At 40.9% G+C, this 27,712-nt stretch overlaps 1 protein-coding gene across 5 annotated transcripts in view; it reads right to left on the reverse strand.

Annotated features, from left to right (window-relative positions):
• Nucleotides 1-27,712, reverse strand: part of CSNK1A1 (casein kinase 1 alpha 1) — a 68,157-nt gene that overhangs the window by 39,630 nt on the left and 815 nt on the right. For all 5 annotated transcript variants that reach the window (XM_078385809.1, XM_020780468.3, XM_020780467.3 and 2 more), the window contains exons 2-3: nucleotides 26,896-27,002; nucleotides 2,990-3,116 (exon numbers count right to left, since the gene is read on the reverse strand). In XM_078385809.1, the coding sequence (XP_078241935.1) occupies nucleotides 2,990-3,116; nucleotides 26,896-27,002 (234 nt within the window). The remainder of the gene's footprint in view (nucleotides 1-2,989; nucleotides 3,117-26,895; nucleotides 27,003-27,712) is intronic.

The following is a 27,712-nucleotide window of genomic DNA, read 5'->3' on the forward strand; positions in this document are numbered from 1 at the left end:
TCAACTTGGGAGCAAGTCTTTATTTCCATGAAGGAGGAATTTTCACAGTAAATGTACCAGTGCTGACTGGCATTCCAGATTACCGTATTTTTTGCACCATAAGACGCACTTTCCCCCCTCCAAAATGTGGGTGGGGAAGTCAGTGCGTCTAATGGTGTGAATGCAGCAATTTCGTCGCTGCTGGCCCCGTGGGGGGGAGCGTCGCAAGGGTCTGGGTGAGCCTTCCAGGACCCTTGCGAGGCTCCCCCACGCCCCCACGGGGCCAGCACCGGCGAAATCGCCAGCTTCCAGGTGGGGGGAACGTCGCAAGGGTCCTGGGAGCTCACTCAGATCCTTGCGACGCTCCTCCCACCCACACACCGGCCAGCACTGGCAAAATCGCCAGGTTCTGGGAGTGTTTTGAGGCTTCCCAAGCCTCAAAACACTCCCAGAACCTGGCGATTTTACCCCCCCTGGTCCCATGGGGGGGTGGAGGGTGGCAAGGGTCCAAGGGAGCCTCCCAGGACCCTTGCCACCCTCCCCCCACCCCCCCACGGGTCCAGCCCTGGCGAAATCGCCAGGTTCTGGGAGTGTTTGGAAGCTTGATAAGCCTCCAAACACACTCAGAAGCTGGCGATTTTAAACACCCCCCCGCTCCGTGGGGGGTGGGTGGAGGGTGGCAAGGGTCCAAGGGACCCTCCCTTGGACCCATGCCACCCTCCCCCCACCCACCCCCACGTGGCTAGGGGGGGTAAAATCGCCAGCTTCTGGGAGTGTTTGGAGGCTTGGGGAGCCTCCAAACACTCCCAGAAGCTGGCGATTTTACCCCCCCCCCGGTCCCATGGGGGGGGTGGAGGGTGGCAAGGGTCCAAGAGAGCCTCCCAGGACCCTTGCCAGGCTCCCACCCACCCACCCCCACGTGGCCAGGGGGGGTAAAATCGGGAGCTGGCGATTTTACCCCCCCCTGGTCCCATGGGGGGGTGGGAGGCTCCCTTGGACCCTTGCCAGGCTCCCACCCACCCACCCCCACGGGGACAGCGGGGGCAAAATCGGGAGCTTCCAGGACCTTTTCTGAGCCTGGAAAGGCTCAGAAAAGATCCTGGAAGCTGCCTATTTTGCCCCCTCTGTCGCCCGGGGGAGGCAGGGTGAGTCTCCAAAGGGTCCTAGGGTGTGTTCTAGGACTCTTTGGAGACTGACCCTGCCTCCCCTGGGGGCCGGAGGGGATGAAATCACCACCTTTGGGGGCTCTTCTGAGGCTTGGGAAACTTCAGAAGAGCCCCAGAAGGTGGCGATTTGACCCCCTCTCGCCCCCGAGGGAGGCAGGGGGAGGCTCCAAAGGGTCCTGGAACACACCCTAGGACCCTAGGGTGTGTTCCATAAGATGGACCTCTCCATAAGGCTCACCAAATTTTAGGACAAGCAGATAAGTTTTTCCTGTTTTCTTCTCCTAAAAATTTGGTGCGTCTTATGGAAAGGTGCGTCTTATGGAGCGAAAAATACGGTATATAATGCAAATTCTTTCCCAACGTTTATTTACTAATATTCTGCCTTTATTCCCTCAAAGGGGACTCAAGACTGCTTACAAGAAAACTGAAGATAAATGCAATTAAAACATAAAGCAAATACAAGAGGAAATTATTAACAACACACTATCCCAGTTAAAAGTTTCTTCAACGCAACCCTGCTAAAGTGAATGCTGCCCTCATTGTTCCTAATTTCACTTGGTTTCAGTTTACCACCTACAGTGGTACCTTGACTTACAAACGTTTCCACTTACAAACATTTCAAGTTATGAACGGCTCCGGTCGCAGAATCTTGCTTCGACTTGCGAACAGAGCTTCGACTTACAAACACAGTAAGGCGGGGAAAGGGCGTGAAATTTGAATTTACTGAACTGTTGGTGGTGAAGAGGCTGCTTCTTTGTAGCTCTTTCGCCCCAACAGTTAGAGAAAGGAATGCGCTGAGATAGCCCAGAGCCAGGAGGCTTGAGCCTCCTGGGTGCTTTGGCCGCTCGTCCCCATCCGCGGCAGCCACTCACTCCCAGCAGCACAGCACTGGGAGGCTTGAGCTGGCCAGGCACTTGGCCACTCACCCCTGTCCGTGGCGGAGGCAGTGGAGCGCCGGGAGGCTTGAGCTGGCTGGGCGCCTAGCTACTTGCCCCCTGCTGCAGTGGAGGCAGCAGAGCGCCGGGAGGCTTGAGCTGGCTGGATTTCTTCAGCTGCTCGCCTCCCATTTGCTCCTCGACACCCTCCACCATTCGAATTTCCCGCCATCGGCCCACGGAGGGTGGCGCGGAGCAAGTGGAAGGCGAGCGGCCGAAGAAACCCGGCCAGACTCAAGCCTACTGGCCGCGGCAATAGCAACAGAGATGGAAGCCCAGGAGGCTGAGAAGGCTTCAGACCGGTACGGTGCTGCTTTTTTAAAAAAGTTTTTTGTTTTGTTGGTGATTGGGGCATTGAGGGTCGGTGTTGTTTCGTTGTCTTGTTTTGTTTTTGGTGACTTTCTCTGTTTATTTTTATTTTTGGGGTTTTTTATTTGAAATGCTGGAATGGATTAATACCGTTCCCATGCATTTCAATGGGAAATTGTGGTTCAACTTACGAACGCCATTCTAATACGGATTAAGTTCGTAAGTCGAGCACCACTGTATTCAAAGATACGGTATGTAGAAGACAATAGCAACCTCAGAAATATGCAGTGAAGCTCTATTGTTGCCCCACTGTCAAAGCTGCACATACAACTGTGCAATATAAAACAAATAAGTACATGAGGCCAAATACTTAAAATGGCCACTTGCATTGTTTCGCTAAGCATTTTCTCCAATGCTAGTTTTGTGCTTCACACAGAGTAATCTGCTAGTATTGCTCCTTTTTTGTTTCTATCTGGGTCAAGTATTCACTAGAGTACATGTAATACCAAGTCTTGCAGTCTGACCTACTTGGAAGTATGAATCAAACAGAATTTTAAGGCACTGCAATATCCACTGTGTAGCATTTGCAGATGCACTTACCTGATCTGCTAACATAAGTACTGTTTTCATTGTGAACCTGCGAGAACAGAAGTTGAAGAGATCTTCAAGGCTCGGCCCAAGAAGGTCCATGACTAGAACATTGTAATCTTTTTCTTGGCCATACCACCTGCAGAAAAGCAGAAACTATTAGAACTTCACAGTTAGTTGTTTAAAATGTATACAGAGCCAAATATACTCGTTTGCTAAAATTCATTTGAACCAATAATCAGAAGTGTGATGTTCTTAATGTTTTTGATGATCCCCAAAAAGTGATGCATTGATGAGCACTGATATTGCGAGATACCTGTCAACAGGCACTACCAATCCTTGGAGGTTCACTTTTTTATCAACCTTGAATCTGAGCACACTAGTCTTTATTTTCTGAAAAAGGTCCAGAAGAACAAATAATGAGTTCTGTACACTTTGGCTTTTCTGCTTGTGAAGTAATACTGAGGCTAGCTGTGGAAAGCATGCAAAGCGGTAACAAGAGCCAAAAGAAGAAGGGCACCATTAGCATATCACTTAAACGGTTTCCTATGGATCCAGAACCATCAGCAACATTCAATCAGATGGCACCTAGTACAGTGGTGCCTCGCATAGCGATCGTTCCATTTAGCGATGAAATTGCTTTGCGACACATTTTTTGTGATTGCAAAAGCGATCGCTTTGCGATGTTCACTATGGGGGAATTTCCCTTTGCGATGCTCGGTTCCCTGCTTCTGGAACCGAGCATCGCAAAGCGATGATTTTAAAACAGCTGATTGGCGGTTTCAAAATGGCCGCCAGGTAAACAAAATGGCCGCCCGCTGTGTTTAGGAATGGGTTCCTCGCTTAAGAGGCAGCACTATGGAGGATCTTCGTTGAACAGTGAGTTTTAAGCCCATAGGAATGCATTGAAGGGATTTCAATGCGTTTCTATGGGCTTTTTAATATCGCATAGCGAAGTTTTCTGCAGCTATTTTTACGGAACGAATTAACGTCGCAATGCAAGGCACCACTGTAATCCTAATCCCTGTTTAAAGATTACATTATCCTGGATTAAAAAACTTAACAGAGATCTGTGTGGATCTAGCACAAGAATATCTACAGTCCAACAAGACCTGAAAATCCACATTTTGCCTACTGCTGATTCATCTTGAACACAGCAAAGACCATCACCGTATCAATTTAAAATACAAGTATGAGTTCTACAAAAACAGCAGACCATGTATAAGCACAGTGATGCATACAAGAGTAGGTTTTTTGAGACAATTAAAAATACAAGCAGTGTCAGTTGTTTGAAATATAAGTATCAGTAGTATGAACACAAATTAGGCTCAAAAGTGATAACCCCAGGAATATTCATAAAACTAATAGGTCTGTGAGACAAGCCTTGTTGGCTCATGGCAAAATATTACACCACAGACACACCTCTGGCAGCTTTTAATTAAAGACAACATGGCATTTTTTTCAACTGGCTATCACGAAATATCACTTCATTATGTACCATGGATTGTGTTGCAAATCCCTGCTCTAAGGTATAGTGACAAGTGATATTAAATTGAGCACAACACTAAGTAAATTACATACATACTAAGCATCAGGTCTAAATTGTTCTCCAACTTTACTATCACTTTACAGCTACAGGAATACAACCCCTGCAATATATTTCCTTTGACTGTACAAGCAAGGAAGCATTACAAGAAAAATATATATTAGCTAGATACAAGCAGACTAGTACAACAGTGCAAAAAAGATTTCAGAATGAATGAAGTACAGTGGTGCCTCGCTTGACATTAATCCGTTCCAGCGAAATCGCTGCAGAGTGAAATCGTCGTCAAGCGAAAGTAAAAAGCCCATTAGAAATCATTAAAAACCGGTTAATGCATTCTAATGGGAGAAATACCTCATCATAAAGCGAAGATCCTCCATATGGCAGCCATTTTCTGCTCCCTGTAGAGAGAAGAATCCATCCCTAACACAGGAGCCATTTTGCACAGCGGGTGGTCATTTTGGAAACCAAAATGATCAGCTGTTTTGATCATCTTAAAGTGAAAAATCAGTTCCCGAAGCAGGGAACTGATCATCATAAAGCTTTTTTTGCTATCTAAACATTGTTTTGCAATCGCAAAAACCTAATCACTAAGCGGATTTGTCATGGAGTGGGGTAATCGTTAAGCGGGGCACCACTGTATTGTTTTATTTTGAACTGCTTAAGCTAAACATTGGTCATAAGGTGCAGAAAAATTCAAAAGATGCATCACAGCATATAGATCTGTCTACATTCCATGCTACTTAGTATCAACAACTATTTTGTGAACCCAGGCAAGTAGCTACCTGGGAAATTCCGAGCCACAATGTCCTAAATTAAAGACACTTCATTCTGAGCCATGATGTGGCAAGTACAGTCCACTTTCAGCAACATGTCCTTCCGATGTAGTACCATGCAGTAATTGTGAACAGGACTTTCTAAGCAGAAGAAACAGTTACTATGCATGACGGCTGTATTCTTCCCCACTCATCTACACCATTCTAATGGAACTCTCAAGTACAGGCTTGATCCCCCATTCTGCTAATAATCTAATATAGTGGTGCCTTGCTTAACGATGTTAATTGGTTAAAAAACCATCACTATGGGAAAACATCGCTAAGCGAAAAACGTTTTCCCATAGAGATGCATTGAAAAACGGTTAATCCGTTCCAATGGGAACGGATTACGGTCGTTAAGCGAAAATCCCCATAGGAAACATCGCTAAGCGAAACAATGTATCCCCTATTAGAATGCACTGAAACCTATTCAATGCATTCCAATGGTTTTGTGATGTCCGTTTTTGCAATTTTAAGTGTGTCTTAAAAGGTTCAAAAATGGTTTTAAATGCTTGGGATCGTTAGTGCACCTTCTAAAACGTGGGCAAACTTAATTTGGCTTTGTTCTGACTCTTCGTTAATTTTGGTGAATTTTTTTTCTCCCCCATTGGAATGCATTGAACCCAATTTTGACAGCTGTCAAACGGGCACTTCAGTGCATTCCAATGGGGGAGAAAAAAATTCACCAAAAATTAACGAAGAGTCAGAAACTGCTTTAAATGCTTGGATTCGTAAGAGCACCTTGTAAAACGTGTGCAAACTTAATTTGGCTTTGTTCTGCAGGTTTGACAGCTGTCAAAATCGGGTTCAATGCTTTCCAATGGGGGGGGGGAATTCGCCAAAAATTAACGAAGACTCAGAACAAAGCCAAATTAAGTTTGCACACGTTTTAGAAGGTGCTCTAACGAATCAAAGCATTTAAAACCGTTTTTGAACCTTTTAAGACACTTTTAAAATAGCGAAAATGGAACATCGCTAAGTGAAACAGGGGACCTAAAACTGTCATCGCTAAGCGAGGCAAGGTCCCGAACATCGCTATGCGAATTTTCCCCATAGGAAACATTGTTAAACGGAGCGCAAAATCGCTCCAAAAACCTCATCGCTAAATGAATACATCATTAAACGAGGCAATCGCTAAGCGAGGCACCACTGTAGTCGTGTCCTGCTTAATGATTGCCCCGCATTACGACAAATTCGCTTTACGACTATGTTTTTGCGATCGCAACTGCTATCACAAAACAATGGTCTAAATGGGGGGATTTCGCTTAGCGATGATCGGTTCCCTGCTTCGAGAACCGATTTTTGCTTTACGACGATCAAAAACAGTTGATCGTCGGGTTTTCAAAATGGCCACCGGATGCTTAAAATGGCTCCTCGCTGTGCTTAGGGATGGATTCTTCACTATAAGGCACCGAAAATGGCCACCGTATGGAGGATCTTCACTGGATGGTGAGTTTTTAGTCCATTGGAACACATTTAACGGTTTTCAATGGGCTTTTTAATTTCGGTTTACGATGTTTTCGCTTAACAGCAATTTTCCTGGAACGGATTATCATCATTAAGCTAGGCACTACTGTACACACAAAGAAGTGAGGGTTAGAAACAACTGATAGAACTCATTCTGCGAAGTCTTTCTTCGTATTTTTCCTTATGGGGGAAAAAACTTGACAGGAAATTTAAAAAACCTTTCTTTTTTTTCATTTAGAACAAGTTAAACGCTTGACAGCAAGGATTTAGCTTACCTCCCTCAAAATGTTTTTGAGTTAGCATCTGTGCAAGAATATATAATATTAAACAATTACTCCAGTACACTGTATATATAACTCTTAAATCCTCTCATTCTATCCAAATTTCTCTGCTGAACATAAGAAAAAGCTATCTGCTCTTGGAAATGCACAAAAAATCAATAAATAAACTAATGTGTATGAGAGTAGGGAACGCTGTCTTAATTTTTATAAAGGAAGCTCATAGAAATAAAAACAGAAATAAAAGTGAATAATCAAAATCAGAGGCTAGTGATGTTTCAGATACAGATTCTGATAAGAAGAAAACACGAGATAGCAATTTAAGCATTAATTCCTTTATTTTATGTGGATAATTTTGCCCACTTTTAACTATCATGTTCTGTTCAACATTCGGATGTGCTAACTAGAATTAAACAGTGATTTTCGAACAAAAGCAGAAACTAGCTTGTCCCACCTCTCTTCTCCAGAGAAGCTGAAGCAATTTGAAAGAAGGCTCAATACTTATGCCTGTGATATACTATATACAGATGTACACCCATACACAGGGTTCCACCCGATAAACTACAAAGCTTATATTGATGTGGGTTGAAACCATGATCATTTTCACAGATCCAGATTTAGGTACTCCAAGCTTCCATACCTACAGTCAGGTTTGTAAAATATAATTCTAAACTGAGTTTCCACACCGTTAACACCCTTTTTCCTTCCTCCACCACCCTTTTCCATTTCTTTCACTCTTATGTCCTTCCTATTCTCCACCCTGTCTCCAGCCCTCTTTTGATGTTGTCTGATTTTCTGAAAGACCCATTTGCAAAAACTCACCATGTGGGGGAGGGGGTACAACATGCCACTCCCCTCCATTATAGCCATGGTAGGAGTTGAAAAGTAAGTTGTACATATCTCTAATTGTTGCCCAACAGAATGCATGTTAGAACAGTGATTGGACAGAAAAGTTGTTTCTATCAGCTTCTGCTCTCCTCTATCCCCACCACAACTGTTCATAGCCCAGAATTTGTCAGCAGCTATCAGTTTGTCAGTGGAAGCTTCCATTTTGTGAAGAGAATGCTGGTTTCTTCCTAGCACAGAAAAAACTGCAAAGGTTGAAGAGCTAGGGTCATTATCTCTTTTTTTTCTTACAAGATGAAACAGTATATTATATTGATCCTGCCAGATATTAAGCAAGGGCAACTGGACTTGGACCACTACCCAGTTTAGAGCAGCCTGAAAGGAAGCCCTGCTCTATGCTGGGAACACTTTCACATATAACATTGCTGATAGCAAAGGAGTGCTCTGTACATCCTCCCAAAAGAACCAAGCTTGTTTGACTCCAAGGAACAGAAGAATAACAGATCTAGAAGGACTTGAGCTGGGGAGGAGTGGACCAGTTCCCAAGTGAGATAAAATAATCTTGAAATGGAAAACAGTGGAAGGGTTTGAGTTTCCAGTAACAGAATACAAATCTGTAAAACAAATGTGAATCAATGGGCAAATGAATCTCCTCTTAAACAGAAGCAAACAGAATGTGTGGAAAATGTCTTAATTATCTACTTTTCTTAAATAAGTATTGTACATTTATATATTTTTTCTCGAGTATATCTGAATAAAGCAAAGAGAATTACTTTAAGATTCACAACTCTTCAAAAGTACAATTTTATGTTACTTAGTTATTGAAACACCTTTATTTTGAAGTTCCCTTTTCTGAAAATGAAAAATAATAAAGTGGTTGTTGTGGGTTTTTCGGGCTTCTTGGCCGTGTTCTGAAAGTGGTTCTTCCTAACGTTTCGCCAGTCTCTGTGGCTGGTATCTGTTCTGGCAGAGCACAGTTCGCTGTCCTCTGAAGATGCCAGCCACAGAGACTGGCGAAACGTTAGGAAGAACCACTTTCAGAACACGGCCAAGAAGCCCGAAAAACCCACAACAACCATTAGATCCCGGCCGTGAAAGCCTTCGCGAATATAAAAATAATATACTTCCACATAATTGGGAGCAGTAACACTTGGCAACACAAAGGTGCAAACCCATCATGCACAATGAAAGAGGTAAAAGTGATATAACAGTTTAAAATCTAAAACCATGCTTACTATTAAAAATATTGTATAAAAGCTGTACAGTGGTGCCTCGCTTGACGAGGATAATTCGTTCCGTTCAAATCGCTGTTAAGCGAAATCCTCGTCAAGCGAAACGAAAAAGCCCATTGAAATGCACTGAAACCCGGTTCAATGCGTTGCAATGGGCGAAATACTTCAGTGTCCAGCGAAGATCCTCCATAGGGCGGCCATTTTCTGGTGCCTGTAATGCGAGGAACCGTCTAAAGCACAGCGGGGAGCCATTTTGAAGACCTGATGATCAGCTGTAAAGATCGTTGTTAAGCGAAAAATCTATTCCCGAAGCAGGGACCAATCGTCGTGAAGCGGTCAGTTCCCTATTAAAAGATCGTTTTGTGATCATAAAACTTCATTGTAAAGTGATTTCCTCATCTAACAAGGTAATCGTCAAGCAGGGCACCACTGTATAGTGTAACACATTAGCTATGACTTAAGGCTATAAGTAGACATGCGACATTCATATCCATACACCATACGGAGCTTGGCACGAGACAGCTCAACTATTCCCGCGCAACCAGCTTGGTCCACTCACCAGGCTCTTTACAATGTGCCTGTCCAACGATGGCAACATTGTGCCAATTGTGGATGTAGTTCTGCAAGTGCTGCCCCACAATTTACCTCAGCTGATTAGTCAGCAGCTGTGGGGATCCTTGTCTTCCTGCCTTCTTGCCGGAGCAGTTGGCTGTGGGGAGAGGCGAGGCAGCACCAATGGGACTATATCCGTGATTGGCACAATGCCGCCACTGTCAGACACACACACTGCAAGAAGCCTTGTGAGTCAACCAGGAAAGGATCACCGAAGAACCGAGCTTCATATCTGTATCACCCAGGATACGAATACAAAGCTCCCATGTCTAACTATAAGCAACAGAGCTCAGAAATACGTCATCTCAGGAGCCCATGCACAGTTGCCACATTTCAGTTACACAGATAGGACAAGATGAACTATATAAAGCTTATACTTCTGCAATCTTCTGTCACCACATTAACCATAAATATGAGACCACGCCTTCTCTTCAAGTCAGAAGAGAAAGGCCCTATCAGTTTTGAGGCTGCCCGCTTTATTGATGCAGACAAAATAACTTCACCCACGGACTCAGTCTAGGTATTATTATTATTAGTACAGTGGTGCCTCGCACAACGATTGCTTCATATAACGATGAATTCACACAGCGATGGGTTTCTTTGAGGAATTTCCCCCATCGTTTAACGATGTTCTCTATGGGGGAATTTCACTTAACGATGTCCCTTTTTCGCTCCTGTAAAAGTGTCTTAAACTGTTAGAGACCTGTTTTAAATGCTTGCAATCGTTAGCCCACCTCCTGAACCCTATGCAAACTTAATTTGGTGTTGTTCTGAGTCATTGTTAATTTTTGGTGATTTTTTAAATTCTCCATTGAAAGCCTTTGAATGGTCTGTTCAAAGGCTTTCAATGGAGAAAACAAAAAATCACCAAAAATTAACGACGGCTCAGAACAACACCAAATTAAGGTTGCATAGGGTTCAGGAGGTGGGCTAACGATTGCAAGCATTTAAAACAGGTTCCAAACATTGTAAGACACTTAAAAATGAGTGAAAACGGACATCGGAAAGGACTTCAAAAGCACTGAAGCTGGCTCTTTGATTTCTGTTTCACTTTTAAAGCTCTTTCCGATCTCCCTTTTCGCTCCTGTAAAAGTGTCTTAAACTGTTTGAAGCCTGTTTTAAATGCTTGCAATCGTTAGCCCACCTCCTGAAACCTATGCAAACTTAATTTGGTATTGTTCTGAGTCTTTGTTAATTTTTGGTGATTTTTTTTCTCTCTCATTGAAAAGCACTGGACGGACGGTCCAACACTTTTCAATGAGAGAGAAAAAAATCACCAAAAATTAACGACGACTCAGAACAACACCAAATTAAGTTTGCATAGGTTTCAGGAGGTGGGCTAATGATTGCAAGCATTAATCTGTTCCAATTGGAACGGATTAACCGGTTTTCAATGCATTCCTATGGGAAATGGTGTTTCACTTAACAATGTTTTCACATAACGATTTTTTTAATGGAACCAATTAACATCATTAAGCGAGGCACCACTGTAGTAGTTTTATATATATGCCACATTTCTCCCAACAAGGGACATAATGGGGTTCAGAAATTACAATTCACACAATTTAAAAACACAATAAGTTAAATATTAAAAGATAAATTAATATATGATTTAAAATACAATTAAAAGATTAAAACATGAAAATATAAAATATATTAAAATTATCTGAAGAGATAGGTCTTTAGCTTTATTTTGAAAGGATAAAATATATTGTAAAGTGAGACCCATAATTACTAAGGAGGTACATCTATGGAAATGTTCACACCATCCTGAATTGTTCAGTTTCCAAATACAGGTATTTGTATTTGTGAGTTGTACTCACTATATTTTGGGAGGAAGGGAAAAGAGCAATTAACCAATTACTTATCTGCTTTTATCTTTACTGAAATATTCTCAAACAATTTTCTGCTATTGGTTAGCATGTTTAAAAAAATGTGTTGAAATGATTTTATACCAATGAAAATGTCATTAATTATTCTACTGGAATCTACTTTCATATTCAGACTTCTAGCTACTTGAGCACATTTATATATACTAACATCCTAAACATATGATGCTTTGGAATGAGAAGCCAAACAGAATTTTATTCCACAGTGTTGCTTTGGAATAGATGGCATACACTACATTATTTGGCACCTTCTACTAAACAGTACCAACTGTATCTCAGTTACAGTGGACCCTCGACTTGCACACGGCTTCACTTACAAACTTTTCGACTTACGGGCTTCTCCGGCCGCAAAATTTCACTTTGACTTGTGGCCGGGTAACCAACCTATGGACCAGGTGGGGAAAGCGCCAAATTCAAATTTGGTGCTTTCCCCCACCTCCCCCTTCCGGTCTGTATGCCGCCGATCATGTCTCTGGATGCATTCCAGGGCTTCTCCACCACCATGGGAGGCATCTCGAAGGTCCCACCCACCAACGATTGTGCTTCGAAGACATGATTGGCGGCGGCGGGGACCTCCGAGAGACCTCCGGCAGCGGTGGAGAAGCCTTGGAAGGTCTCCTGAGGTCTCCCTCGCCGCCAATCACCCTCGCCGATTGCCCTCGTCCCCCTTGCCACCCAGGCTTTCCTGGGGAGTAGACAGGGTCTTCCGGGGAAAGCCCTCCCCTAGTAGACCCGGTCCACCCTGGGAAAGCCTGTGTCGGCAGGAGACCTCCGAAAGGCCTCCGGCAGCAGTGGGGAAGCCCTCAGAGGCCTCGGGCAGTGGCGATAGAGGCAGCGAGGGACCACCGTGAGTCCTCCGGTAGCGGCGGGGAAGCCTTCGGGCAGAGGAGATGGTGGGGGACCCCTGGAAGACTTCGGACCAGTAAGGTGTATCTATTTTCATTTTTTGTGGGGGGTTTTGTTTCCTTCGGCCGGTTACGGAGTACATGGTTTTCAATGCATTCCTATGAGAAATGGACCCTCGACCTACAGACTTTTCGACCTGCAGCCATCGTTCCAATATGGATTAATTCCGCAAGTCAAGGGTCCACTGTATAATAGAGTCATATAATATAAATGACTCCAAAAGCTAAAGAAATGCGTCTGAGCCAAACTGACAGCCATGACGAAAAACTAGTGTTACTAGGTCATAAGGAAGAGTCAATTAAAAAAATTCAAAAGCAAATTTGCAAAGATATTTATACAATTATGAGATCCTATTAACTTCAATATAATTTGTGATTAAGTTAGAAAAGTCAGTAACTGGTCTGGCAGCGGCAACAGCAGACAAAGAAGACTATTTCCCACCCTCCATGTTCTTTTCTGACTCAAAATGGACAGAATAGGTTCTTCTTTCAGAATATGAAAACATGATGAGTGACAAAAAGTTTAAAAAGTGTTTAGAGAAATCATTTTCACTCCTAGCACTCTTAGACATGGTTTTTCAGTTCACCCGGCCAGTCAAGTAAAAAAGTACAATAGATTTCAAAAGTTGTAAGAGTGAAACTCTCAACTTTCATTAAATTAAGGAACGGCACCTCAGGGAAAACATTCCTCTTCATAGCTGAGGATTTGATGAACCATAATGTTGTGACTCAAATGTATGAATTCGTCTCAGTGCTAGTGATATGTATGACAACATAACCTGTCAACATAAGGCTGAAGCAGTCTAGACCAGAAATATTTTAATATTCAAAAATTTGCTTCTCCATCCAAAATAAGAGGCCTGTCCATGGAACAGATTCAGAATATCTGGAACCTTAAACTTTCCAGATAGAAAGGAACCAAATTTGGAACATTATATTAGCACAAATACAGTAGTTTTATTTACTTTCACTAAAAAGTATAAACAGCAATATGTTAATCTGCAAGAATCAAGGAACTAAATACACCTTCAAAACACGGCTGAACATCCCAAAAACCCTACAACAATCATTGGATCCCGGCCATGAAAGCCTTTGAGAATACAAATGAAATACAGTGGTGCCTCGCTTAACGAGTGCACCGTATAACGACGAATCCGCATAGCGATCCCTTTTTCGGGATCGCTAATGCGGAGGCATAGCATCAGTACCTATGGCAAAAACTTGCATAGCGACAATCGGTAAGCATTTCGCTTACCGATCTTCGCTCTGCGATGCCCGCGGATCAGCTGTTTGGCGGTTACAAAATGGCCGCCGGAAGCCCCGAAATGGCCGCGCGCAGCGTTTTCGCGCCCTCCCCTCGCTTACTGAGGGCACGAAAATGGCTGCCGCTATGGAGGAAACTTTGCTGAACGGTAAGTTTAGGGCCCATTGGAACGCATTAAACGATGTTTAATGCGTTCCAATGGGTTTTTACATTCCATTTAGTGATGTTTTCACATAGTGAGGGTTAATTCGGAATGGATTAACCTCACTATGCGAGGCACCACTGTATATATTTGTCTGGTGGCTATAAAGTGTTACAGTTTATAACTGCATATTCATACACATTTCCAGCACTGAATTTTAGTGTATTACACACATCTTACCCCCCCAAAGTTACCTAAAATTAAGATGTGTAAATTCTATCTTTGCCATTCTATTTCAGCTGTCTTAGTAAAACACACCCAGCGCATAGAGGTATCATCTGTAACACGGTCAACCATAATATTACATAATGCACATGTGTACATGTGGCTTTTATTTTGGACTTCAAATCCAAGAATTCTCCATTCTGAGTTCCATCTGCTAGAAAGCCACCTGAATTGTACTCACCTGGAAAAAGGCTGGGCTGAAGGCCTCATTGCCAGGATAGGTGGGGCTGAGGCAAAGTCTCCTGTTGGAAAAGGAAGTATCTCAGCTCCTTCTCATATTAGAAACTAGGCCTAATAAAAGCCTATTTTGGGCAAGGAGGCCTTCCAGCCTATCCTTCTTCTAGGTTAGAACCATTCTTTCTGACAGATGGAGTTTATTAAAATCAATTTAATTTAAACATTGATTTAAATTTTAAAAATCAATTTTTAATTTAAATTGTCAAAAATTCTGATTTTTAAAAAATTCAAATCAAATCCACCTTGGTATACACTATTTCTTCAACATAGGCAAAGGCTTCCCCATTCTAGTGCTTACAGATTAGAATTATAACATCAGGAGGATACCAGCTTGGTCAAAGCTGGCCTGGAAGCGTAAGATTGATAACTTGGACCCCACAGAGATAACAGTACAATTGCTAACATTATATTCATCCAGACCATCCCGTAATATACCAATAATCTCAATTTTGCAAGTGCTGGTCTTTATGTAATCACAGCATAAAGTCTCCCTGGTTATGTATTGCTCAGGCTGGGACAAGCCCAAGTTCTGTGGAAGTACTAAAAATATTTAGGGGGAAAAAACAACAGATCCCTTACCAGTACTAAAACTATATCCTGATGAGGGCCGAACATGTCCAATGACCACAGACTTTTGAACAAGTATGAGGTGGGAGGAGAGGTGTACCAGAATGAAATGGGATGGTATGAAATGGAATATTCAGAATAGGAGACACACACCCAGCAACATTTTGTTGCAAGCACCACTTTTTACATACTAATAATCTAAATTTCATGAGTGACAGTCTGTACACATCAAAACCAGCACATTCACAAGCGAAAGGAACAATCAACAAATGAGTATGCACAAGAATAAGAGCTTTGTTGCTTAATCAGATTGAATAGGTACATAAAATGTACCGTATTTGCTAGTGTACAAGACAACTTTTTGGCCCTGAAAAACATGCCTCCAAGTGGGGGGGGATCGTCTTGTACACTTGGTGCATGTCCAGCAATCCCTCCCTCTCTCCCAGTGAAGTCACTTACCTGGTAGTAAGACCGAGTAGAACCCCGCTCCTAGCCTGGGAACAGCCTGACTCTAGCACCAAACAGCTGACTGTCAGGAACAGCAGAGGAGGCAGCCATTTTGAGATGTGACCACATGGCTGCTGCCTCTCAAAATGGCTGCCGCCTCTCTGCTGTTCCTTCTTCCAGCAAACCCTGGCTCTCTCCGAAAAGGAACCAAAAGGGGCAAAAGGAACTCTCCCCATGATACAGCCAAAGCAGAATCACACATGAGAAAGAGGGGGTAGTCTTATACAACAAGTATATAATAAACTCTACATTCTGAATGGGAATGTTGGGGGTGGTCTTATACGCCCAGTCGCCTTATACACCGGCAAATACGGTAACTCTTGATCTTAGTTTAAATTATAAAATTAGTTAAATTTGCTGAATTCAAATCAAGACTAATTTGATAGTGAGGGATTAGGAACCTACTACAGTGGTACCTCGCAAGACGACAACCCCGCTGAATGACAAATCCGCATTACGATGACTTTTGTGATCGCTATAGCAATTCGCAAAAGTCATTCCAATGGGAGATTTTCGCTGGACGGCGATTAGGCCCGTGCTTCGTGAACCGTTTGTTCGCAAGACGACGATTTTTCCGGCTCCGCAAAATGGCTGCCGTGTGTTTTCTGGACCCATGCTTTGCAGGGCAGCCATTTTTACAGCTGATCGGCACTCACAAAATGGCTTCCCTATGGGTGATCTTCGCTGGACAACGACATATTTTCCCCACTGTAACACATTAAATGGGTTTTAATGCATTCCAATGGGGAAAAGGATTTCGCATGATGACGATTTCACTAAACAGCGATTTTTCCGGAATGGATTATCGTTGTCATACGGGGCACCACTGTATATTTGATCTGTGAACTGAATAATTTCAAGTCTCAAGCTTGAAATAAATGCTATACTGAACACATACCTTTTTAATATAAAAAAAGCAGAATTCATATTAGATGAGTGCTGAAGATTAAAACCTGCAGATCACAATTAATCCTAAAGCTAGTCTTCTCAATCCACAGTAACATGACTAAAATACTTAGGGAATGTGCATACCTAAACCTCATCTGTACCTAAAGAAGTACAAGGTGTGTGTGTCCTGTTATACAGTGGTACCTTGACTTATGAATTTAATCCGTATTGGAATTAAGTTCGTACGTTGAAAAGTTCGTAATTCGAGGCAAACTTTTCCACTGGAATGCATTGAAAACCATTTAATCCGTATCTGCTGTTTTCCGTTTGTAGGTCGAGGCGCTATTCGTAGGTAGAGGCATTAGTTCCCATAGGAACTAATGCAAAGCTGGCTCATCCATACTCTACCACTAGGGGGTGATATTTTTTTTTATTTTTTTTCTTCTTTTGACCCAAGGTGAACTTACGTCAAAAATGGGCAGGAATTTTTTTTTCTTTTTGGTTCGTAAATCGAGACTCCGTTCACAACTCCAATCATTTGCTAGTAGGGACATTCATAAGTCGAGGTTCCACTGTATTTGGGCAGATTTGTATTATATTTGTCAGCAATGTAATTCTACAGTAATTCTCTGAAACATATTGAGACAGATTTGTACTTTATTTCTCCTGCTTTAATTATTTTAAATATAGCTTACTATAATCATTAACAAGAAATGAATACTGACACATATGTACATCATTTTGCATGAATTCTCTTTCCTGCTCTATCCCCAAGATCTACCCTGGTGGCTTGGAGAAACCCTCCAGAATAGCAACACGTATATGCAGGGGTTCTGGAAGAAAAAGGAACTGGTAAATACAGCAGATGCATTGCTATCCTACACATCACAATATCACATAAAGGTAAAGGTTCTGTGTACACACTTACACTCACCACAACTTTAAAGAAGGAATAAATGACAACAACCAGCACATAATTCTACAGGGAAGCCAGAATAATATTATGTTTAAACTACCAGGGTTACTTGTCTATAACTCATACTCCCACATAAAGATAATGAAAGAAGTCTACTTAAAAACTTCCAACTCTTAGCACAAAATGCCTCTGAAGCCTTTAATCAGTGGCAATTTACTTATAATGGCAACGCCATTCCCACTGTACCAAAGGAGCTGTACAACAAGCTTTCAGTCAACGTCTCCTACACAAGAAATTAGCCTGAACCAGTAAAGTAAGCTATATTCAGGTGTTCAGATTGAAAGCATACTGTATAGTGTTTAAATTGTACTAGAGCAGGGTACAGACAGAAGTCATACTCCCACTCCACCTTCTAGTATGTAGACTTTCACATGTTCAGCAAGCAGCTATCTATAGGCACTGTGACTGCATTCAATGCAGTACATATCCAGCATTTCCATGATCAACAGCCTGCCCTTCTCAGATCTTTTGATCAGAGAAATACAGTATTTGCATTTATTTGATGCACTTAAGAGAACACATGCAGATCTTTGTGTTGCACATGCAACTTCCATGTTGCAATTGGGTTTACCTGTGATCTCATGTCACCATTGTGGTTTGTGCCACATAGGGTCTCAGGGTGAATGCCTTCACAGGTCTGTTGTCAAAAGCCACCCCCACTTTTCTTCTTTCTCCCACAACCATCTCCAAGAAGCCATAATTTGCAAAATTAAACCATTTATACTTTAGCAACATAAGCTCACAAAAAGTTAAACACATTATCAAATTCTTCTCTATAACAGAACATCTAACAAGAGGTTAGATATAAGGCTGCTGGAAAATACATAGCCACAACCTCAGAGATGGCTACAAACTTAATGTATGTATAGCCTAGTCCTAGCTAAATACAGTGGTGCCTCACACAACGATGTTAATTGGTTCCAAAAAAATCAACGTTGTGTGAAACATCGTTCTGTGAAACACCATTTCTCATGGGAATGCATTGAAAACCGGTTAATCCGTTCCAATTGGAACGGATTGCCATCGTTCAGTGAAAATCCCCATAGGAAACATCGTTGAGTGAAACAATGTTTCCTATATTGGAATGTATTGAAGCCGACTCAATACATTTCAATGCCTTTGCGAAGTCCTTTTTCGCTCCTGTAAAAGTGTCTTACAATGTTTGGAAGCTGTTTTAAATGATTGCAATGGTTAGTCCACCTCCTGAAACCTATGCAAACTGATTTTGGTGTTGTTCTGACACTTCATTAATTTATGATGATTTTTTGTTTTTTCCATTGGAAACCATTAGACAGACCCTCCAATGGTTTCCAATGGAGAAAATTCAAAAAATCATCATCAATTAACGAAGTGTCAGAACAACACCAAAATCAGTTTGCATAGGTTTCAGGAGGTGGACTAACCATTGCAATCATTTAAAACAGCGTCCAAACATTGGAAGACACTTTTACAGGAGCGAAAAGGGAGATCGTTGTGTGAAAATCCCCCATAGGAAACATCGCTGTGTGAGGCAGCAAATTTAACAGAAAAAGGCATCGTTGTGTGAATTCATCGTTGTGTGAGGCACTCGTTGTGCGAAGCACCACTGTATGTCTCATACCTAATGACAGATAAACAGGAAATTATTTATGTACAGATTTAGATTCTAGTCAGCTCATCTGAGTTTGAACCCTCAATCTAACAATAATCAGGTATTTTTAAATCCAATGAAGGAAAGAGAAACATGTCAAGACTTAGCATAACAGCCTCCTAATTCAAACCCTCAGGAAACACGTAAGCTGAGATGGTGCAGTAAGGCAACGTCAACAAGAAATGGACTGTACTCAAAGTTCTCCTTTGGAAGAAAGCTTCCAATATTTTTCAACGAGCCATTCTTGGGGAAACAAATAAGAGTATCACCACCACAGGTGGCTGGGCCGTTTCCACCCATCTCCAAGAACTTAGCACTTGTGGAGCGGCTTGCAGGGCTATTGTCATTGGCACTGTCTCCCTTTGCTACTGACTACCCCAGGAAGTCTCCCTGCTCAGCTGCTGAGTGGCCAGCAGCACAGGGAGTTGGGGAAGCCCTGGCCAGGCTACTTCTGCAACTGGTGTGATGTGAAAGATGACAGCCCCACATGCACCAAGCAGTAAGTGGACTGGCCAGTTCGGGGGGGGGGGGTTGAAAGAGATTGGTGATATCTGTATTCGTCTCCCCCTGGGAGACAAATATTAACAGCCTATCTCTAATCCTTAACATCTAAGGTAAGACTAAAAGTATCACATGTGGCTACTACAAAAAAGAGTATGTATATAAGCAGTTACACATGACTGAAGAGATTGTTGGAATAACAATCTTAGTGGTTGTTCATAAGGAATACACCAGCATTAAAGAACTGACTGACAAACTTGACAATAGCCACAAACCTGAAATCTCTGGCAACTCTCCAAATATGACACTATCATTTCAGATTTTTGAAACCAATCCTACCATTCATTTCATGACACTGCTGTTATACAAAGATCACACAAAAATTGTTAACAGTAGAACTAATGAAGACTGTTGCAAGACATGACAGCATATTTATCTGCCTTTCTGGAATGAAAATCATGCAAAAACTACACTGTGTACATCACACATGAGAAATGTATGGCCTTCCAGATGCTGCTGAACTGTATCTTCCATCATCATTGTCCTATGCTGTCTAAGGATAATTGATAGGTGGCTCAAGTCTATGAATTTTAATCAAAACTAAGCACTTGATATTTCTTCCCAATACTGGCTATTTCATAAAAATGTTGACTGAATAGTAAAGTTGTTAAATCAGACACAACACACAAACATTTATATCTATGAATGAAACTATACAGTGTATATATAGAGGGTTCAATTGCAAATAATTCTGCAGCTTTTTAACATGAAATGTCTTCAAAGATAAGTCTTAGGAGAGAGAACAAGATCAAGATGGCTTCTAAAATAGACAGAACTATACACTCTTGGCAACGGCAGCTCCTGATGCTGAACTAGAGATCACTTCCACAGCTTTAGAATCAACTTGTTTTGTACAAGAGGCAGCTTTCCTAACAAGAGAGGTCACAGAAGCCCCTTAGTGCATACAGAGCTTACTACATATAGCACTTGGGGTCCTGGTCTAAAGCCCTCATAATGTTACTTCTTGTTCTTCATTTAAAAAACTGCGCTTTTTGAAACCTTGGAGTTCCTTAGATACAATACATAACATTTTGACAGCAGTTTACACCAAGTACAATATTTCTATCTGATGCTAACACATGCCTGGTTTCAAAAGTAGCAAAGCCAGAATCCAATGTATCATTTTTAATAATAATAATAATAATAATAATAATAATAATAATAATAATAATAATAATAATAATAATAATAATAATAATAATAATAATAATAATAATAATAAATTTATTGTCATTGTAAGTATATACACAGTATACCCATACAACGAAATTCACAGACACACAGAGACCAGACACATGCACACACATAACATTCCCCAAACACTCCCCACCCACTAAAAGTCCCCCACTAAAAATACAAACATCTACACCTCAGGCCAAGTAACACAGTCCAACTAATTATTCACTACTGGTAGTCTTTAAGCTCATTATTAATTGCAATTATAGCTCTAGGATAAAAACTATTTAGAAAACGTGTGGTCCGAGTCTTAATTGTTCTGTATCTTCTGCCAGACGGTAACAGTTCAAAAAAGTTATAAGCAGGATGGGAAGAGTCTCTCAGGATGCTGTGTGACTTCCTCAGACAGCGGGATGTGAAGATGCCATCCAGGGTTGGTAACTGGAGCCTGATGATATTCTGGGCAATTTTAATGGTTCTCTGTAGAGCTTTTTTGTCCACTACAGAGCTACTCCCAAACCATGCCAGAATGCCATAGGTTAGGACACTCTCAATGGTGCTACGATAGTAGGACAGAAGTAAATGCTGTGATAAATTTAACTTCCTGAGCATTCTCAGGAAATACAGCCTCTTCTGTGCCTTCTTTATTAGCATGTTGGCATTTATAGTCCATGAGAGGTCCTCTAAGATGTAAGTACCCAGAAATTTAAAACTACCAACTCTCTCCACTTCCTCACCGTTTATGTACAGTGGTAAATGTACATTTCTCTTCCTCCTAAAATCAATTATGAGTTCTTTAGTTTTTTTGATGTTAAGTGTGCGATGATTTTCTTTACACCATAGTATCAATCTTTGTACAGGTACTTCCTTTCTATAAGCAGACTCATTGTTCTTATTTATGAGTCCCACCACTGTCATATCATCCGCAAATTTAATAATTGCATTGGTGTTATATAGTGGGGTGCAATCATGTGTGTACAGGGAATAGAGGAAGGGACTTAGCACGCAGCCCTGGGGAGCTCCTGTACTTAGTACCAGGGTAGAAGAATGGTGGGATCCCATCCTTACTGACTGTGGCCTATCTGTCAGAAAATCCTTTATCCACATGCAGATCTCCTGAGGTAATCCCAGGTTGATCATTTTTAAAAACAACCTATTTGGTAGAATGGTGTTAAAAGCAGAGCTATAATCCACAAACAACAGCCTCGCATAAGTTCCCTGTTGTTCTAAGTGGCTCAATACAGTATGGAGTACGATGGACACAGCATCATCAGTAGATCTATTTCTCCTGTATGCAAATTGCCATGGATCCAAAGAAGGTGGAAGACTAGCCTTAATGTAATCCAGCACCAATCTCTCAAAACATTTCATGATAACAGATGTTAAAGCTACTGGTCTATAATCATTGGGAGATACCACAGCTGACTGCTTCGGGACTGGCACTATAACAGATGTCTTCAGGCAAGTGGGGACAGAACACTGCAACAAGGATAGATTGAAAATATCCGTAAAAACTCCAGCTAATTCTGCAGCACAGCCCCTAACAACTCGTCCCATGATTCCATCTGGTCCAGTTGCCTTTCGAATATTAATATTCTGGAAAGCGCGTCTCACATCTGAAATCTGCAGTACTAGTGGTTGTCTGTCGATGGTAGATTCTAGTGATGTATTATGGACGGTAGGTGCTGGAATAATGGTTGTTCCTGTTTCCACCTCAAAACGGCTGAAAAATTGATTTAACTGCTCAGCCAAAAAATCAGTGCTGCTACACAGACTGTTTTTGTTACTCTGCCCCGTGATTTGTCGTAGGCCGTGCCATACTTGACGAGTGTCAGAACTCTCAAGGTGTTGCTCAATTCTCTGGCTGTACATAGCTTTGGCATCCCTAATGCCCCTTTTCAGTTTAGCTCTGGCCTCTCTATACTGTAGTTCATCACCAGAATGAAAAGCAGCATTTCTGGCTTTTAATAAAAGGCGCACTTCTCTATTTAGCCAAGGCTTGTTGTTAGAAAACACTCGTACTTGTCTTGTGCTAGTAGTAACATCGATGCAGCTTTTGATATAAAACAGTACTGTCGAGGCATAAGTATCAACATTGTCCTCCTCAAACAGTGTCCAATCAGTGCTCCTAAAGCAATCTTGAAGTTGCTCAGTTGCATCCACTGGCCACACTTGTATTTCTCTAATTGATGGTCTGATTTTTTTAACAAGGGGTCTGTACGATGGAATCAAAAACAGGGATATATGATCTGACTGTCCCAAGCTAGGCAATGGCTTCGTCTTATATCCATGCATGATGTTACAATATACCTGATCCAAGGTATTTTCCCCTCTAGTGGGACAGTCCACATACTGATAAAAGTTAGGGAGGATGGTCTTTCAATTGGCTTGATTTAAATCACCTGCTACCACCAGCACTCCATCTGGGTAGGCCTGCTGCTGTTTGCTGATAGCAGTTAACAAACAACTCAAAGCTGTGGTTGTGTTAGCATCAGGAGGTATATATATTGCTGTTATTATAACAACATTAAACTCACGAGGCAGGTAAAAGGGGCGGCATTTCACTGCCAAATACTCCAAATCAGGAGAACAGTGAATGTCCATTATTTTAACATCTGTGCTCCAATTATCGTTTGTGTAAACACAAACCCCTCCACCTCTGCTCTTCCCAGATTCAATAGACCTGTCTGCTTGATGTACTCTGCGTCCTTGTAGTTCAATTACCTCCCCTGGGATGGAAGAAAATGTATTTATTCAAAAATGTACAAAGTGAAAATACCAAATGCAGTATAAGTGAGGCATATTGATAAATGGAAACTGCGTGTGCCAACACTATACCTAGTTACAACTTTAGAGAACATACCTTGGACTAGTTTTCTTAAAACCAGCTCATTGTTTCCTAACTATAATGTACTCTCATATTTCTACTTGTTTCTGTGTGTAAGCATAAACTGACAGTGCCTATTTGTTAGCAAGAAAAAAGGAACCAGCAGTTTGTTACATCACAATTTGAGCTCTTTCGCTAATAGAGTCATCACACTTCAACACAATTCAACCTTAGGTAAGCATTTATCTGTAAGCCACCTTTCAGTCACACAAGGGACTCTTAAGGTAACAAGAATGTAAGGAAATACAGAACAAAGATAGGTACAACTATTTTTAGAAAGCATACAAACCAAAGTACACCAAGTCAATGGTGAAGAACAAAATAATCTATCATGACTTTCACAGTTTAATGAAACACTGATTTATCAACACCCACTCAAGAGATCTACTTCAGAGATTTATTTGTATTTTGCAGTGGCTGAGTTACCATAGATTTTTAAAATTAAATGAGAATAATATATAAATGGCAATATGCTAGTGTAGCATACTGGTTAGAACTGGTCTATCAATTGTAGTAGTCAATTGGCTAGACGGGTGGGGTATAAATACAATAAATAAATAAATAAATAAATAAATAAATAAATAAATAAATAAATAAATAAATATCAACCATAAAACTTGCTGGGTAATGTTGAATAAGTCCCACTTTGTCAACCTTACCTATCACACTGGGTTACTATGAGAATACAATTGCGAAAATAGCCATGAATACCTCCTTCTTACCTCAGGAAAACCACAATACAAATGCAATTATTACCTATCTAAAACTACTGTTGTATGAGGAAGAGAATGGAAAACATGTGCAAAATAAAATAGATGATACCCAAACTAAACAAAATCTGGCTTATATTAAGCAGATTTAAAACCCAAACCAGGGTCAAAGCTTCAAAATGTTACCTTAGTATCATAAAACTAACTTCACCCCTTCTCTACAGTGCAGGAGTCTTGGGACTAAGAGCAAAGGCAAATGCTTCTGTCAGTTCAGACACTGCATCAAGTATTAGTCAGCACAAAACACCTGAAAAGCCACCTCAAACCATTGATACCAAGTTCCAATTTGCCAGCTGACAGAAACCAATATTTGTTAATTCAGTCATCACTGCAAATCAATGGGACAATTCCTTTAACCATGGTTTGACATTTATGTCCAGTTCAGACATGAGCTATACATTAAATGTAGTTAGCTACATACATTCAAAAGTTATTTAAAATTAATCAGATAATCAAAGGCAAATGTGACATTTAAAGCACGGATTTCAAACAAATATTTAAATCAGTATAAAGACTGTGTTTTTCTGCCCTCTTTATCCATTGCCCTGATTTTTTCTCTTTAACACAGTCGCTTTGAGAAATAATTTCTGAGGCTGTGAAACATCACTGTTTCCACAAGTGTCCCATATTCTGGCAGCCACCTACTGTGACGTGACACTTTGCCTCATCAAATCAATGTATTTGTGAAAACTGGCATGAACTGCTTCTATTACATAAGCCATTACATTGGATAGCTGAAGTATATTCTGTATTTCCTCAGAAAACTCTTCTGCTCTTCCTTTTCACTCCTCTGAATGTTTATTCTTTTTTTAAAAAAACCCCACCCACTTAATTGTTAATAAACTAAACAATACCATAGATACATGGAATTCAGAAAGCTTTCCCTCTGATATTGACAAGCAATTTAATACAAACTCATTATTTCACACAGCATCTATAGCACTTCATTTTTACATGTGCACAGTGACAAACACTGAAATTTAAAAACAAGATCATCCAAATCTGTATATTTACATTACACTTCCGACATTTAACAAGCCAAAACAGAATTTAGAGCAGAAAAATACAAGAGCAGAAAAACCAAAATAGTCTTGTCGCATAATAAACACAGTTTCATGGCTACTGTTATATTACAATTATAGGTGGGAGGGAGTTCCTTTTTCCAGGTGTGTCATCAAATTTTGCGGCCATTTCACAAGGGACTTATCTATGTAACAACATGGCCTTGCTGGCTATATAACTGACGACCCTCTTACAGCAGGTATCTGTCCTGATCAAAAACTCACAACATTTCCTACTAGTTTAAACTGTCAAAGACTTTTTTACCACTGAGAGAAATAACCTAAATTATCCATAAATAATACTGAACTTTACTCTCTGCTTAAGCCTGTGTCACTTTGATCTTCGTATGTTGTAAAGACAAGGTGGCACAGCCCTACACATACAAGTGAAATGTAATACTTCAAAATACCCATGCATAGAAAATAGAAGTTATATAAAATATAATTATTAATCCAACTTCACTTACTTCAAAAATGCTTACAACTTGTATATATACAACTAATTTATCACTAACAAAATTCAACAGTACTGTATAACCCAAACACATTTTTCAGCTGCCCACTGCTTTTATAATTGTTACCAAACTTCCAAGAATGAGTATAGCCAGCTTTATAAAAACAAATCCCCTGGATTTAGACTTCATACATCACAGTATACCATTAAAAAAAAACATGATTTTAGTCAACATCTATGCTAAAAAACTAACTGAGCTACTACATTACTTACTCTCTTGCTTGGTTACTACACTTACCAACTACAGTGGTTAATTAGGCAGGCATATCTAAATATATCTTGAAGAAATTTGAGAAAATTTTCATTTTTAAAAGACCAAATGAAAGAAAAACTGCTTGAAAAAGGAGCACATAAATGGAGAATTGCTCGAACAATTACCAACAGAAAGACGCTTCCATGTATCTCTATTCCCTTCTCTCCCCAGTTCTTGAAAGCTGTGGCCTTTATGGATATAACATTTATGCTAGAAGAGAAAGGGGGACATGAAAAAGCATGCCCCATTTCCCTGGAATGTTTTAAGTATTGACATCCGCCATTTTCTGAGCAGAGGAGGAAGACATATTGGAACAAAACACAAAAGAGAGCAGCCATTTCCACTGGCTCATCCCAATCCTCAGAGTAGCCAACTACCCTTACTACTTCAGGAAATGCAATCTCTTCAACAAGAAATTTAGTTTCCCTAACATGAGGAAGGGCAATTACAGCTGGCTGGGAAATATTTTCAAGATTTCTTTTCCAGACACAATTTACTGCAACTCTCAAGAAAGCTTACAACAATTTTAGTACAAAGGGAAAAAAAACTAATTATTGGGCGGGGGGGGGGAGAGATAACAGGTGTTCTGCCACTCCAGGACTATGATTCTTACCGTATGTGAGGGATGCCAACTCCCCCTTGCAGAATCTTGTAGAGTTTGCTTTCATATAACAGCTGGGGATGCCTGGCCTTCTGCGACTCTAACTTCACAGCCACTTCCTGCAGTGGAGAGGGGATATGGGTCAGATACTCTACTGTAGAAGCAAACTATCCACATCTCTCAGATTTAGAAGGAGAGTCTACCGTGAGAGATTATCCTCTGAATTAGGTAAGTGCCGTGAACACACAGTGCTGGGATAATATTTGAGTAAATATCCATTTTAGGGAATAATACCACCAGGATTCTAATGATAATCCATCACTCTAAGAAGATCGTGAACTGGAATAGCTTTCTGTACCTCTCTGAAAAGCCACATGAAAAGCTTAAATAGGGCCTTTTTGCAGAAAGTCAAAATAAATATTAAATAGGGTCTTTTAAAAAAAAAAAAAAAACTTTTTTTGCTCACCTATCACTAAGAGCTATGAATGTTGTTTACTACAAACGCTAGTACAAGTCCTGAAGAATAAAGATCTTCTGGGATGGGGTATCATTTTCAAAATTTGTACTCAAAAGCACTGCAGTCTCATCACCGCAAAGCCACGTAAGAACATGCTGTTTTAGCTTTAATCTCCCCTGCCAGCCGAATACACTCGCACCCTAAAAATGATTATCAAAAACTTCCCGGGGTATTAGTAAAGGAAAATCATCCAGCATCAAATTATGTGGAGTCCATAACTAAACTGTCCAGATACCCAACTTATACAGTACTGAGGGGACACAGAGACGACAAATAAAATAAATACAGAGACCAACCCTACGAAGATGATTG

Source organism: Pogona vitticeps, chromosome 2 (genome assembly GCF_051106095.1).
Source record: "Pogona vitticeps strain Pit_001003342236 chromosome 2, PviZW2.1, whole genome shotgun sequence".
Lineage (NCBI taxonomy): Eukaryota > Metazoa > Chordata > Lepidosauria > Squamata > Agamidae > Pogona > Pogona vitticeps.